The sequence below is a fragment of the Sminthopsis crassicaudata genome, chromosome 2, assembly GCF_048593235.1.
Source record: "Sminthopsis crassicaudata isolate SCR6 chromosome 2, ASM4859323v1, whole genome shotgun sequence".
Taxonomy (NCBI): Eukaryota; Metazoa; Chordata; class Mammalia; order Dasyuromorphia; family Dasyuridae; genus Sminthopsis; species Sminthopsis crassicaudata.
This window is the reverse complement of record NC_133618.1, coordinates 566577185-566591710: the sequence shown is the minus strand read 5'-3', so window position 1 is coordinate 566591710 and position 14526 is coordinate 566577185. Positions and strand designations below refer to the sequence as shown.

At 36.7% G+C, this 14526-nt stretch overlaps 2 protein-coding genes across 8 annotated transcripts in view; one reads left to right on the top strand and one right to left on the bottom strand.

Annotated features, from left to right (window-relative positions):
- Positions 1–5211, bottom strand: part of WDR93 (WD repeat domain 93) — a 53156-nt gene extending 47945 nt beyond the window's left edge. For 3 of the 7 annotated variants that reach the window (XM_074295146.1, XM_074295149.1, XM_074295148.1), the window contains exon 1: positions 5060–5211. The gene's annotated coding sequence lies outside the window, so the exon portion shown is untranslated. The other 4 variants (XM_074295141.1, XM_074295147.1, XM_074295142.1 and 1 more) reach the window with 3 other exon arrangements.
- Positions 5212–5274: 63 nt separating this feature from the next.
- Positions 5275–14526, top strand: PEX11A (peroxisomal biogenesis factor 11 alpha). The gene is made up of 3 exons (XM_074295150.1): positions 5275–5566; positions 8460–8575; positions 12698–14526. The coding sequence occupies exons 1-3, from the start codon at positions 5511–5513 to the stop codon at positions 13267–13269; spliced, it is 744 nt and encodes a 247-aa protein (XP_074151251.1). The 5' UTR covers positions 5275–5510; the 3' UTR covers positions 13270–14526.

The following is a 14526-nucleotide window of genomic DNA, read 5'->3' as shown; positions in this document are numbered from 1 at the left end:
TTTTCTTGTGTAGCAGAAAAATATGGAAATATGTATAGAAGAATTGCACCGTTTAAACTATATTGGATTACTTGCTGTCTAAGAGAGGAGGCAAGGGGGAAGGAAGGAAGAAAAATGTGAAAGGTTTTGCAAGGTTGAATGCTGAAAACTATCTTTGCATATATTTTGAAAATAAAAAGCTTAGTAAAATATTAAAAAAAACTTCAAAAAAGTATCCTTCTTCTCTTCCTGTCTTCTTAATTCCATCTCCTATCTCCTCATCATTTGTCTTCAAGAATTCCTTTCTAAAAACTGTACATTGTATTTCATGGACATTCAGTTTTTCTTTCTATTAGCTCTAACCCATCTGCCTGCAGATAAGCTCAGTTCTCCCCAGTCAGGGAGAAAAAAAAAAGCCTTCCTTTGACTCTTTTACTTATATCTGTACTATCTGAGCTCTTTCTTTCTCTTCCGCAATAAATTTCTTGAAAAAGTATCCTACACTTCATGCTTATACTTCATAAAATAATCTGTTGCTTAATACCTTGTGATCTGGTTTCCATCCTCATCATTACTGAAATTGCCATCTCAAAAGTCATTCATAGACTTCCTTAGTGACATATTCAAAGGCATTTTCTCATTCTTTATTCTCAAATTCTCTGCAGCATCTGAATTGCTCACTGCACTTCTGGATAATCTTTCCTCCTCCCTGATTTCCAAAGCCCTATATTCTGTAATTTACAGAATTTATCTATTCTGCAAAACTATAAATACTCATACCATGAGAAAGGATAATTTATCCACAAACTCAGAAGTTTAATTCTTTTCTAAAGAGAAAACTAAAACTGGGCAGACACTTTAATGTACAAATTGACCAAGAAGCTGAAACTTAAACTAGATATTCTAGAATTCATTGCAAGTTAGGTCTTCAGGCTGACTCAATTTTTGAAAGCTGTAAACAACTAAATCTAGTTAATTGGTCATTTAATTCTTATTCATTAATTGCCTGCTTTATGCCAGGTACTATATTAAATGACAGGGATTCTAATAAAGACAAAAGATAGTCTACTCTTAAGGAGTTAAAAGTCTAAATGGACTATAAATAGGATACATACAGGGTAAGCTGGAGAAGTTCAGGGGTGATGGTTTAAAAAAAAGAACCAAGGAGTTGGAAGTATTTGAAATTATGCTTGATGGCAAAAAAGAGATTTGGGGGTTGAAAGAAAGGGGGAAAAGTGGAATAACAATAGATTGATAAAATAAACTAATTTCATAGTTTGTGAACATGGGAATGGTACATATGTAGATAATGGCAAGGACAAGGGTATGATCAACTCTATAGTTGAGGTAGATGGTGGTCAACAGAAATGAGTAAGTTGAGAAACTGAGAGACTATAGTTTTTATAGAAATATTAGTATAAATGTTTTAGTTCCCTCTGTAATGAGAGGAAGAGTCGGGAAGGAAAGACTGTGGTGCTGGACTCATTAAGGAAAAGTATTTTTGAGTTTAAAACCACTACTAGAATGCTGATTGGGTGGTACTTATAGATTCAGTCAACCTCAAAGGAAAAATGATTACTGAGTTTGGGTGGCAGAAAAAAAGCCTCAAAGTGGCAATGGGGCACAAGAAGTATTCCAACCATGCTGCCAAGATAACCAGGGAGTTGGGGGATATGAGGGAAAGTACAACCAATGCTGCAAATAGCTAATTCCCTTATTGTCAGACTTGCACCATGCAAATAACCAACGGAAATAATAGAGAACAATGTAGAGGTGTTTTATTTACCCAATTAATTTCTTTTATTTGATTAATCTTCATTTAAAAGTTCTGATTTAAAGAACTATTTCACTTTTTCCCCCCTTCTGTTCTCCAGGTCTTTGCATGCTTTTCAAATCCTTTTTTTTTTTTTTTTTTTTTTTTTTTATACAACAAAGCAGTTGTTCCTAAGATTATTTCTCTTCCAGAGGAAGTCTAAACTATAATAAGCACTGTCTGAAAAATTCTAGGATGTTGTGAAAAAAAGAAACCCACCAGAAAGGGAGTATTGTATTAAGCTGAATATATATCTATATATCTATATCTCTATATATCTCTATATATCTATATCTATCTATCTATATATACATATATATAGGCTATTGTGAGTCTTGTTTTCTGTATTTATTTGTAGTTTTCTAAGAGTCTTTAACATTTTCTGTTGGGTGAAATCAAAGCTAGTCTGTACTTGATATGCATTTGCTACCTTCAAAGTGTCACGGAAGTTTGGGACTCTACTACCTATCTTTCTCAAAACTTAGACATGAATTTTACCCAATGTCTACTAGAGATTTCCCAGAGTAATTTCTAGATAGAATAAAAGCTCTCTTGGAGGTATCTCCAAGATCTCCAGAGCCAGACAGTGACAGGGTTTCACACTGGCACTCAAAACTGTCCAAAATCTGATGCTACTTTGTTAGGTTCTTACTAAGTGCTTATGAGATAATGAGATATTAGGTTCTTACTAAGTGCTAAGTCGATACTTAACAATTCTCTAGTTCCGGCCTTTCCTGGTAGTTTGACTTGTGAATTCCTAAGGAAGAGCTTGTGTGCTTGGGAGGAGCAAGCTCATTGGTTGAAGTGGTTCTTCCCAGAAGCCCTTGCATTATCCCACGCCCATTCTCTGGGAGGATAAAAGAGGACAGCACTACAGAAATAGGAGAAGTCTCTGCACTACATCAGGCTTGACGCGGCTCTCTGCAGGAAGGGAAGTCACTTCTCTGGACTAGAGTTAAGGGCAACTGCCTGGAGACAACGGTTCTCTACAGGAAGAAGAATTTGTCCGAGAGATTTGAGTTGACACAGCAGATCTCTTCCCAGAGACCGATCAGCAGCTTCTGGAAACAACAACAGCACGCTACACTACTTTATACCTTTTTGGATTTAATCCATACTATTTCAATCCATGTATCCTTCCCTTTCATCAGAATGAACTGCTCATCTTCTTTGCCTATCACTCACTCTGTACTTATAATTAAGAGATATGTGCAATATAAGCTTAGTGTGGGCAAGAAATTAACTAAATTTTGCCTTTCCACCAGATACCCAATTATGCTCTCCACCCTTGGACTCTTCTATTAATTTAGAATATATATTTCATCATAACCACAGGTACTTTAGGTTTTTTTTTTTTTTTTTTTGTGCAGAAATTTTTTAATGTAATCAAAGTTGTCCATTTTATATGTTGTAATATTCTCTAGTTCTTCTTTGGTCATAAATTCCTACCTTCTCCAAAGATCTAATAGGTAAACTATTCCTGGCACTTTAGTTTTTAATTCACCTAAACTGCTAGCTACACTAAGGGCAATTAGAACAATCTAGTTGAGGCAGCAAAGTATCCTGGGGAATAAATAGGAGGCAGCAGGATGTGCCAAGTAAATCAAATGGATCTCCATCTCTGTTCTGACTTGCTGATAGTTCAGAGTCTATGATCCTTGGTTCTAGTAACAGCACATAATGACATTATAGAAGGGATATGAACATCTATTCTGGTAACTGCACTCGGATGACCATGAAACTTACAATGAAACCTTCCATCTGTATTGTCTCTTTCATTAGAAGGTGAGTTTCTTGAGAACAGCTATTACCTTGTTTTTCTATTTGTGTCCCCAGTGCTTAGCACAATACTTTGTATGTTATTAACATTAAATAAAGCCTTCATTAATTCATTCAGGATGAAATAGACATTTTAAATTAATTGTTTAACCAGTCTTTACACTATGAAAAACAGGGCATTGAACAGTAATAAGTAGTTCAGAGTAATTATGAGGTTGATCCCTCAAGCCTCAGAAAAGTCACTGGGAATACTGTATTGTGATGGAAAGCGACCTTTAAGCTAATGAAGAAAATAACTCATTAAAAATCAGAACTGAACAAATAGAAATGAATTTCCCTGAGACATCAAGAATCAGTCAAGCAAAACCAAAAAAAAAAAAAAAAAAAAAGAAAAGAAAAATAGAAAGAAATATTTCATACCTACTTGGAAAAACAACAGACCTGGAAAATAGATCTAGGAGAGATGATCTGAGGATTATTGGACTTCCAGAAAATGATGATGAAAAAAAGAGCCTAGATGCTATTTTACAGGAAATCATCAGAGAACTGCCCAGAGATAACAGAACCAGAAGGGAAAATAGGCATTGAAAGAATTCATTGAACACCTGAAAAAGACCCTAAGAAACAAACAAAAATAAAACTCCATGGAAAGAGACCTTTGGAATTCAGATGTGGGACTGAATCTATCTAGAGCACCGGACTCAAAGACTAACAATCAAATCCTACGTCAGTCACAAGCTAGGGAGGGCTGGACACGTGACTATCTCAGCTAATCTCAAGTTTCTGGCCTACTTCCCCCCTCCCCCATAGAAATAAAAGCACCAGCTTCAAAGGTTGTATGTAGTGTGTGGATACATGACCCACATGGGAAGTGCTACGGAAAAGTTAGTTATTATCATTTACTTTCAGACAAGTCACTTGTGCTCATCTACAAAACAATTGGGGTTAAACCACATGGTATTCTTCGAGCGGGGAGGCAACTTTTTTTTTTGGGGGGGGGTGACAGACTTCTTTGGCAGGTAATGAAACTTCTGGATCTTTTCTCAGAATATTTATCAATACATAAAATAAAATACATAGGATGACAAAGGAAATCCCTCCTCTTCTATTTTGACATAGCTAACAAAACATTGGTTTTTAAAATGTGTTTAATTAATTAAAAATATTATCCCTGAAAAGGAATCTCGAAGGTCCGTTTCCATTCTAAGTTCTGACATTTGAGACCCTTGACCAGAACGACTGGGCGATCCCCGCTCACCGTGACCCGCTCGGGGATTCCTTGGCAGATAATGGGCTGATTTCCCTCTTCTTCTCCAACTCACCCAGATGAGATCAGTGACTTGCCTAGAGTCCCACGGCTAGTAAGTGTCGGGGCCAGACGTGAACTTGTGACAAATGACTCGCCACGGGGTCTCTACAACCTGCACTATCCCTCCTCGACAACTCGAGAAATTCTCGGGAGCCGCTGCGTGGAGGGGGACGACGCACTTGAGAACCGTGCGGAGAGCAGAAAAGCGCCCGCGAAGGTGACCACCCTCCACGGAGATTTCTCGGTCTCGGGTCACACACGGAAGCATCTTAACTAGAGCCTCGTCGCCTCGGTAACCTGCGCATCCGGTTCGGCAGAGAAGTTTCGCATTCTTCCTTTTCGGCGTCTGTTGCCGCGGTAACCCTTACTTCCGGGTTAAGCCTGGAAGTGCTTGAAGCTGCGACCACTTCCGGCCCCTGCCCGAGGCTCAAGGTGTGGGAACCTCCCTACGTTCTCTGCCCTCCCTCTTGCAGCCCCGCCTTCGCCCTTGAGTTGTGCCCGCCCCATGGGGGCGGAGGGAGCTCGTCCCGAAGGGGCCTCTGGTCCCCGGTGCCCCTGGGGACGGCGGCGCCCTCTGTCCCAGTGTGGTCCCCACTCGGTCCCGCTCTGACGGCTGGTCGCGGCAGCGAGATGGACGCTTTCACTCGCTTCACCAACCAAACTCAGGGCAGGGACCGGCTCTTCAGGTGAGTCGGGGGTCCCGCCGTCCGCCCCGCTGCGCGCCCCCGGACCCCGTCCCAGTCCTGCTAAAGGCCCTGACCCCCTCCTTGGCAGAAACGCCGCGGCTGGGGCGGAGTCCCAAGACCTCCGCTTGACCTGGCCGTGCCAGCGCCCAGCTGCCCTATGAACATACTTCTTTATGGATGTGAAAAGTGGCGAGCTAGCGAAAAAACAGACTCCCTCGGGCCTCCACTACTTACGCCCAATGAAAGGTCTGGGTTTCAGACCATTAGAAGGAAGGAAGACGGAGACTAACCGACCAACTCTAATTCTTTATTAAGTGTGATTTAAAAAAAAAGTCTAACTGGGGGTGGGGAACGTAAAGCTGGGGGAAACCACCTATCTTCCAGCGTGACTGAAAACCCCCGCCCCCACACCCCTTCCGGGCCGTCCTCATACAAAGGACCTGTTGTGTGCTTCCTTCAGTGTGGAAAATTCCCGATGCCGTTAACGCTGTAAAACCAGAAGCGTTGACTTTGTTTCTCGATAATTTTTCCCAGGAAAAGGGACACTGGACACTCTCCTGGAGGAGTTCTCATACAAAGAGTATTTTAGGATTTGCTTTTGTTAGAAGGGAAACGACCCAAAGACATTTATTGTTAGATGTCCTAGGAAATAATTGTGGGATAAACTCCTTTTTATCCCGTCCTTAGAAACACTTGTTAGTGTTTCCTATTTCCAGCTTTTAGTCAATGGGGTCGTGGAGTTGTATTTTACAGAAGAGGAAACTGACACTCAGAAGCTCACATGATTTGCCCAGGAAAGCGGCAGAGTAGGAGCTTGAACTTAGGTCTTCTGATCCGAGATAGAATCCTTCTTTCACACACAGCGCCACGGAGTCTGACAGCTCTGTGCTTATGCAATGTGGAGCATATATAGTTAAAAAGTACGCACTGCGTCTCATAAAAAGTTGTAATCAGTGTACCTCAAACTAAAATTCGGGTAGTGAAATTTACAGTTTCATTGGCAGTTTTTCTTATTTTGTTAATACTCTTGAATGTCTATAGTGAGCTTCACAATATATCAGAAATGCTACATTTCAATGAAATATACACATAAACATACAAAGGATGGCTGTGCAGATGTTCATTGTTCATCTACTCCCGTCCAGATTCCTTCTCTATCGTTTTTGCTGAATATAGTAGGAGCAGACTTTCTTTAAAATGACAGGATTGTCTTTTTATCTTTAAACTTACTTTCAGGAAAACATCTTATTTTTTTAATCTAATTTGAGACCAGCTGAGTATCTATAGCCAGAGAGCACATATACATACATGCATATATACATAAATATGTTTACTCAGTTATAATACCATAACTTCTTTAGCCTTACATATTGAAATATTTTCAACCTAATTTGTCAGTATATGTCAGGACTTAATTCTGTTTTTCATTTTTTTGACTCTACAACATTCTTTGCATTTATCATTCTTTATAGCAATATCGTGCTTTTAAAAAATTGCATTAATATACTATAGTTTCTTTAGCTAGTTCTAATTAACTGCAGGACAATTTAGATCATTTAGGACTCAGTGGTCCTCAAACTTTTTAAACAGGGGCCAGTTCACTGTCCCTTAGACTGTTGGAGGGCTGGATTATAGTAAAAACAAAACCTCACACTCTGTGTCCACCCCTTAGCCCATTTGCCATAACCCGGAGGGCTGCTTCTGAAATGTCCTCAGCGATGGCCCTAGTTTGAGAACCCCTGATTTTAGGTGATTAGGTGATTTAGATGAATTAGGTTGTTTGCTATTACAAATAATACAACTATAAATATATTTGTACAACTAAATGGTTTTTTTCTGCTTAATTATTTCACTGTATTATATTCCCAGGAGTAGGGCTACCAAGGCAGAGTATACTCTCTTCTGTACTTCCAGATAGCTAGAAAGCATTTTTCTTTTTTTAAAGAAAAAAATCCCCAAAATGTATCCATCACCTTTGACTCCCAAATCATTGATGGGATATTCTGAATATCATGTTATATTTTTATCAAAATGTTTAATGTGTAGATATTAAAACAATTATACGTATGGAAAAAGAAGCACTTTGTTATAAAGTATTTAGTTAATCATGGATGTTGTGAATATTTGTGATTTAAGGTTTCTAATTTATTGTGTCTGTGTTAGGAAATAATATTAGGTATTATAGATTGTTTCATGGAAATAACATTCTTCTATTGAACAGAATATTAAAATGGTATAATATTCATTAAAGTAGATTTCTACTTGTATTTTATATATCTTTTTCTTTATTAGTTTTAACTTTTTGAAAGCCACATATAAAAAACTCTTTCTTTTTATATACATAATCATTTTATTTTGCTTGGGCCTGTGATTTCATCAGGGGTGGGAATTCACAATACAGATCTTCAAGATAGTTGATTTGTCAATAATTACAAAGCTAGTATGTTTTTAGAACTTTAATGGAGGTCTTCCTGACTCTAAGGTCAGTCCTTTCTAGTCATTATATGTCATACATCGTCTTATATGGGTCCTTTATATTGTATCTTGTCCCTTTTGTATATATAATTTAAACATGAGATGGCTTTTTGAGCTATTTCTCTCCTTGCTCCACCTCCACTTTTATTTCCACCACTCATGTCAATAAAATGGTTGCTTTTTGCTATTCGCTGGATCTTATCAAAGTCTTTTGCCATCACTTTTGTGTTGCATTTTCATTACTTGTGCTACCCTTTGGCTTTATGGAGCTAGTGCAGAATATTACCCTTATAAGTTCTGCTTTATAGAAATTATCCTGAGTACTTTGCCTTTAGCAATGTACCTTTCTCTTTTCCTCCTTGATGAATTGTTTTGCTTAACTTGTAAATCATTTTCCTCACTTTTTTTTCCATTCCAGAGCCATTCAGTACACATGCATGTTGCTTAGATATTTATTAGAGCCTAAGGCTGATAGAAAGAAGGTGGTAATGAAGCTCAAGAAACTGGAATCTAGTGTGAGCACTGGCCGTAAATGTAAGTACCCTGTTCCTTGAGGAACAGAGCCTCCTAGTTTAGAATACTTAGCCTCAGAACTTTTGGTGTTCATATCACTTTCTGATCACAGTTTGCATTTGATAGTACTTGTTCATAATATCCAGTATTGCTGACATCATTTTGCAGATGAGGCAACTGAAAGAGACAAAGAATTAAATGATTTAATAATTAAGGACCATCTGACAGGTGTGATCCTGGATTTTTTGATGCTATGCCATTTCTTCCCATGTAATTGGAACCAGTAGGGCCAGTTCAGTGTGTTAGCTTATTTTTAACCTAAAATCATTGAAATATTTTGACAAGTCAAGAGAGATAAACAACTTTTTCATATTTGGGAGGCTTTTAGGAGCTGTTTTCAAGCTCTATGAAAGAGTAGAGCAATCGCATCCTAATTTTCACCCTACTCATGCCTTCCCACTACATGTTTCTGAATTCCTGTTTTCTTCTTCTTTCTACTTTTCACTTGAAGTGAATGATGGAGAGTTGGGTAAATCTTTTTAGGTTTTTTTCCTGACTTAGCATGAAATAAGCAAGTTTTAAGTCAGCGTTTTATATTTAAGTCATTGCAGAAAAAAATCCAATATTGTTTTGTTTGTTGTATCAGTGACACGGAGGGGTAGAAGCAAGAATTGTTGATTCCTATACAAGTGCTTTCTCCTTTTATTTCATGTTTGAGAGATCGTTGTCAATTCTGAATAGGGGAATTACACATCAAAAATACTGTTTTAGAGAGATTGGTCTGAAGAACAAAAGATCAAGAATGTTAAGGGAATTAATGAAAAAAAAAAGTGAAGAAGGTAGCCTAGTAGTACTAGATTTCAAACCATATTACAAAGCAATAATCATCAAAACAGTTTGGTACTGACTAAGAAATAGAATGGTAGATCAGTGGAATAGTTAGGTACACAATACCCAGTGATAAATAGCCATAGTAATCTAATGTTTTGTAAACCTTGTGGTTTACCTAAGCTCTTTGGGTAACAACTCACTATTTGACAGGAAACTGCTGTCAAAGAGAGCAATTTGGCAGAAACAAGGTACAGACCAACATCTTACACTGTATATCAAGATAGGGTAAAATTAAGTACATGGTTTAGACATAAAGGATAATATTATAAGGAAATTAGGGGAGAATTGAAATTTTATCTCTCAGGTTTATGGAAAAGAGAAGAATTTATGACCAAAAGATTGAGAGTATCACAGGAAATAAAATGGGTAATTTTGGTTAAGTGAAATTTATAGATTTTTGAACAAATTCAATATAGCCAGAAAATTGGGGAAGAGGGGATTTTTACATCAAATATCTCTGATAAAAGCCTCATTTCTCAGATAGGGAACTGAGCCAAATTTGTAAAAAAAAAAAGAAGAGCTATTCCTCAGTTGATAAATGGTTAAAGAATATGAACAGGCAGTTTTCAAAAGAAGAAATTAAAGTTTTCAATAGTCACATGAAAAGTGCTCTAAATCACTGTTACTTAGAGAAATGTCAATTAAAACAACTCTGAGGTATCCACTCACACAAATCAGATTGATTAACACGACAGAAAAGGAAAATTATAAATGCTGGAGAGGATGTGGAGAAATGACACTACTGCACTGATGGTGGAATTGTAAAACTGGTCCAACCACTTATGCAGAACAATTTGGAATTATACCCAAAGAGCTCTAAAACTGTGCATACCCTTTGACCCAGCAATATTCCTCTATTAAGTCTGCATACCCGAGAAAGAAAAAAGAAACAGACTCATTTGTATAAAAATATTGATAGGAGCTCTTTTTTGTGGTGGCAAAGAATTGGAATTTGAGAGAGTGCCCATCATTTGGGGAACGGCTAAACAAATTATAGCACACAATTGTGATAGAATATTAATTATTATACTATAATAAGTGACAAGCAGGATTGTTTCAGAAGAAATCTGGGAAGATATGAACTGAGGCAAAAATAGAAGAGCATTATACACAGAAACACCAACATTGTAGTGGTGATCAGATATGCAAGACTTAGCTATTCTAGTCAGTACACAATGGATAAGACAAATCCGAAGGACTTAGGATGAAAAATGCTATTCACTTCTAGAGAAAGATCTGATAATTCTGAGTACAGATTGAAACATAATTTTTTTCCATTTTCTTTTGTGGGTTTTTTTTTTTTTTGGCAACATGGCACATATGGAATATGTTTTGCTTTATTTCATATGTATAATTGATATCATATTGCTTGTTTTTTTTTTTTTTCCGGTGGGGATTGAAAGGAAAGGAGAGAATTTGGAAATCAAAAAAAATTTTAAATGAATGCTATAAATAAAAAAATAGTAAGGGGGAAAAAAGATCAGTCTGTCAAAGGTATAAAAGGTACATTGAAGGATTGAAACATAAGAAGCAAGTATCAGAGTAATTAAACTGTAAAACTGGAGAGCAGCAATTCCCCTGCAGAATGTAGTAATTGTAGCAAAGTTAGAAGGAAAGATAGAAATTAGGAGAAAAAATTTTATAAGTTTCTCTGATACAGGCCTTATTTCTCAGCTGTGAACGGAGTCAAATTTATAAGAATTTGAGTCATTCTCCAATTGATAAATGATCAAAGGATATGAACAGGAAGTTTTCAGAAGGAGAAATCAAAACTGTAGTGATAAGAAAAGATGCTCTATATCACTATTTATAGGAGAAATACAAATTAAGACAGTTTTGAGATAGCACTTCACATCTATCAGGTTGGTTAATATGACAAAAGAAAATGAAAATGTTGGAGGGAATATGAAAAAATTGGGACACTGATATACTTTTGGTAGAATTGTGAACTGATCTAATCAGTGATTTTGGAGAGCAATTTGGAATTATACCCAAGTTGCTGTAAGACTGTACATACCCTTTGATCTAGCAATATCACTATTTGGTCTGTATCCCAAGGAGATTAAAAAAAAAGGAAAATAATCTGTGTAAAAATATTGATGGCAGCTCTTTTTGTGGTGATAAAGAGTTGGAAATTGAGATGATGCTCATCAAGTAGGGGATGTTTGTTTAAGTTGTGGTGTGTGATTGTGATGGAACACTATTGTATTATAAGAAATGATGGGCAGGATGGTTTCAGAAAAACCTGGGAAGACACATGAATTGATGCAAAGTGAAGTGAGCAGAACTAGAAGAACATTATACACAATAATAGCAATATTACATGATGATTAATTGTGAATGACTTAGTTATTTTCAGCAATATAGTGATCTAAGACAATTTCAAAGGAACTATGAGAAAGAATGCTGTCCACTTATAGAGAAGGAAGCAATGGAGTCTGAATGCAAATTGAAGCATAATTTTTAAAAGTTTTCTTTTTCTTGCATTTTTTTGCAACATGGCTAATATAGAAATGTGTTTTTTATGATTTCACATGCATAATTGATATCACACTTCTTGCTTTAATGAATGAGGGAGAGTAGGAAGAAGGGAAAGATTTCAGAACTCAAAAATTGAAGAAAAAAAAAAAGTAAAAAATAAATAATAAATTTGAGAGGGAAAATAACATGAGGTCTTCTTTCCTTATTCCCCCCTTCCCAGCTGCTAGTGCCATTGATCTCAAAGTCTTTATATATATATATATATATATATATATATACCTTAAGGCATTTAATCCTTATATATGCTGTCTTTCTCATATATTATAAGCTCCTTGAAGACTGGAACTATTTCATTGCCTTTGTGTTCCCAATGACTAGTACAAAGGTATTTAATAATGCTTGTTGATGGGGAGAAAAAAAAAAGTAGTAACTAAAGGTTATGAAAGGTGGATTCAGCAAATTTCCATATAACCCACACATAGTAGTCTTTATTGGTGAATGACCTTTGGAATGAGATATCCATTGGAGTGGTATAAGATAGGCACAGAACAAAACAGTTTCATAATCATTCTACCTACTCATGTTATACTCTACAGAAGTTTTTTCCTCAATCAGGGTTGCAGAATCCAAAAGGCCAATAAATTGAAGAAAAGTTAAATAATACCATAGTGATAACTTATCCTTTCTCAGTAATTGTATTTTCCCATTTCAGTGCTAATGAGAAGCAATGCTAAAACTCATGTTTTGTTTTTGTTTTTGTTTTTTTAATAGGGTTCAGACTAGGTAATGTCGTACATGCTGTCCAGGCAACTCAACAGAGCATCCATGTGTCTGATCTTGTGCCTCGATTCTGTCTAACCATAGCCAACCTGAACCGTGTGATTTACTTTGTCTGTGACACTGTCCTTTGGGTGAGGAGTGTAGGACTCATCTCTGACATCAACAAGGAAAAATGGCGAAAGTGGGCTGCACGTCATTACTACTATTCTCTCCTGCTGAACATTATCAGAGATGTGTATGAGATCTCCCTACAAATGGAGCAGGTTGCACAGGAAAAGGCAAAAAGAGAGAAATCAGTGCCCCAGAACCACCTAGGACCTTGTGTAGCTGATGAAGAAACAGAGTGGCTCCAGTCCTTTCTCCTTCTCTTGTTTCGATCTCTAAGGAAGCATCCCCCCTTGCTATTGGACACTGTGAAGAACCTCTGTGATATCCTGAATCCTTTGGACCAGCTTGATATTTATAAGTCTAATTCTGGAGTCATTGGACTTGGAGGCCTCCTGTCCTCTTTAGTAGGTATGATAACAGTGGCTTATCCCCAGATGAGATTAAGGACTTGCTAAAGTTCTTTTGTGTTGGGTACTAACACCTGTTTGAAAAGGTGACCCTCTGAGTGCGATGGGCACTTTGCTTATGACTGAAAAATGTCATACTCAAATGAGTTTAAATTAATTTTTCACAGAAGTGCTTAATTCCCTATGCTTTTGTGGGAAGAAAAAGTTCAAAAGTGATTTCTGAGCCTACCTAGAAGGGTTGTTGTGAGGATCCAATGAGATAATATTTGTAAAAGGCACATCATAGTGCCTGGCACATAGTAGATGCCATATTAATGCTTATTTCTTTCCTTTTTCTCTCTCCCATTATTGAGTGGGAACTGAGTTTACAATCCTTAAATCCTCTACCTTCCCCATCTGAGGTATAAATTTTATCCATGTAATAAATATTTTGAGTAGTATATCTGATGTGTAAGAACTAATGAAAGTATAGGGAGATATTGATGAAGCTTTTAGGATACTTTGCTTTTTTTATTTCTGGAAATTATTTCTTCTACACCACAAAAAGTAGAGTAAGTCCTATTTATTAAGGATAGACATCCTTCAGAGCATAAATTCACAACAGCCATGTCTAAGGTGCCTAATTTAATGCTAGCCTCCATAATCTGATTATTAGTTTGTCTACAAATAACTGCTTTCATAAAATGAAATTCTATTAATATAGAAGCTGAGTGTGGATGAGCTACACAGTTTTCTATGATAATCAAGTTTTCAGATTTATAGTGTGGGGATGTAGTTTATTTCTGAATAAAGTGGTAAAGAAAGAAATCTAAATTAAAAAGCATAATTTACTGTGATCAGATTTGGGGTATTGAGTTACAGTGAGAAGCAAGTTTTGATGGCATATGCTCATTCTTTAGTAGCCATCTTTCTCAGGGCCTTAAGTCACTGACGAATATATACTAGTTCTGCTCTTGGCATGTGTCACATGATGGAAGTAATACATCATTAATTAAGGAGTTGGTAACTGGTTTAATGCAGTAGTCTAGTTTGATCTTTTTAGTGGTTCTCAAAAACATGTTTAATAAGCCATATGTATTCAGCTTCTGAAAGAAATTTGACTCCTTGAAGACCACATTCAAGTATATAACTTAATTCCATTTTTTAGGCAATAGATCAGATGTGGAAGAGACTGAATTTGAGAATTTTTTAAATAAAATGAAAAATGTCAGGCCAAAACAAATTTTCTCAATAATCTTATTTTTATATCACGATGCTCAATTGTAATGTAAATTAATTATGACAAATAAATTGTTGAATCTATTT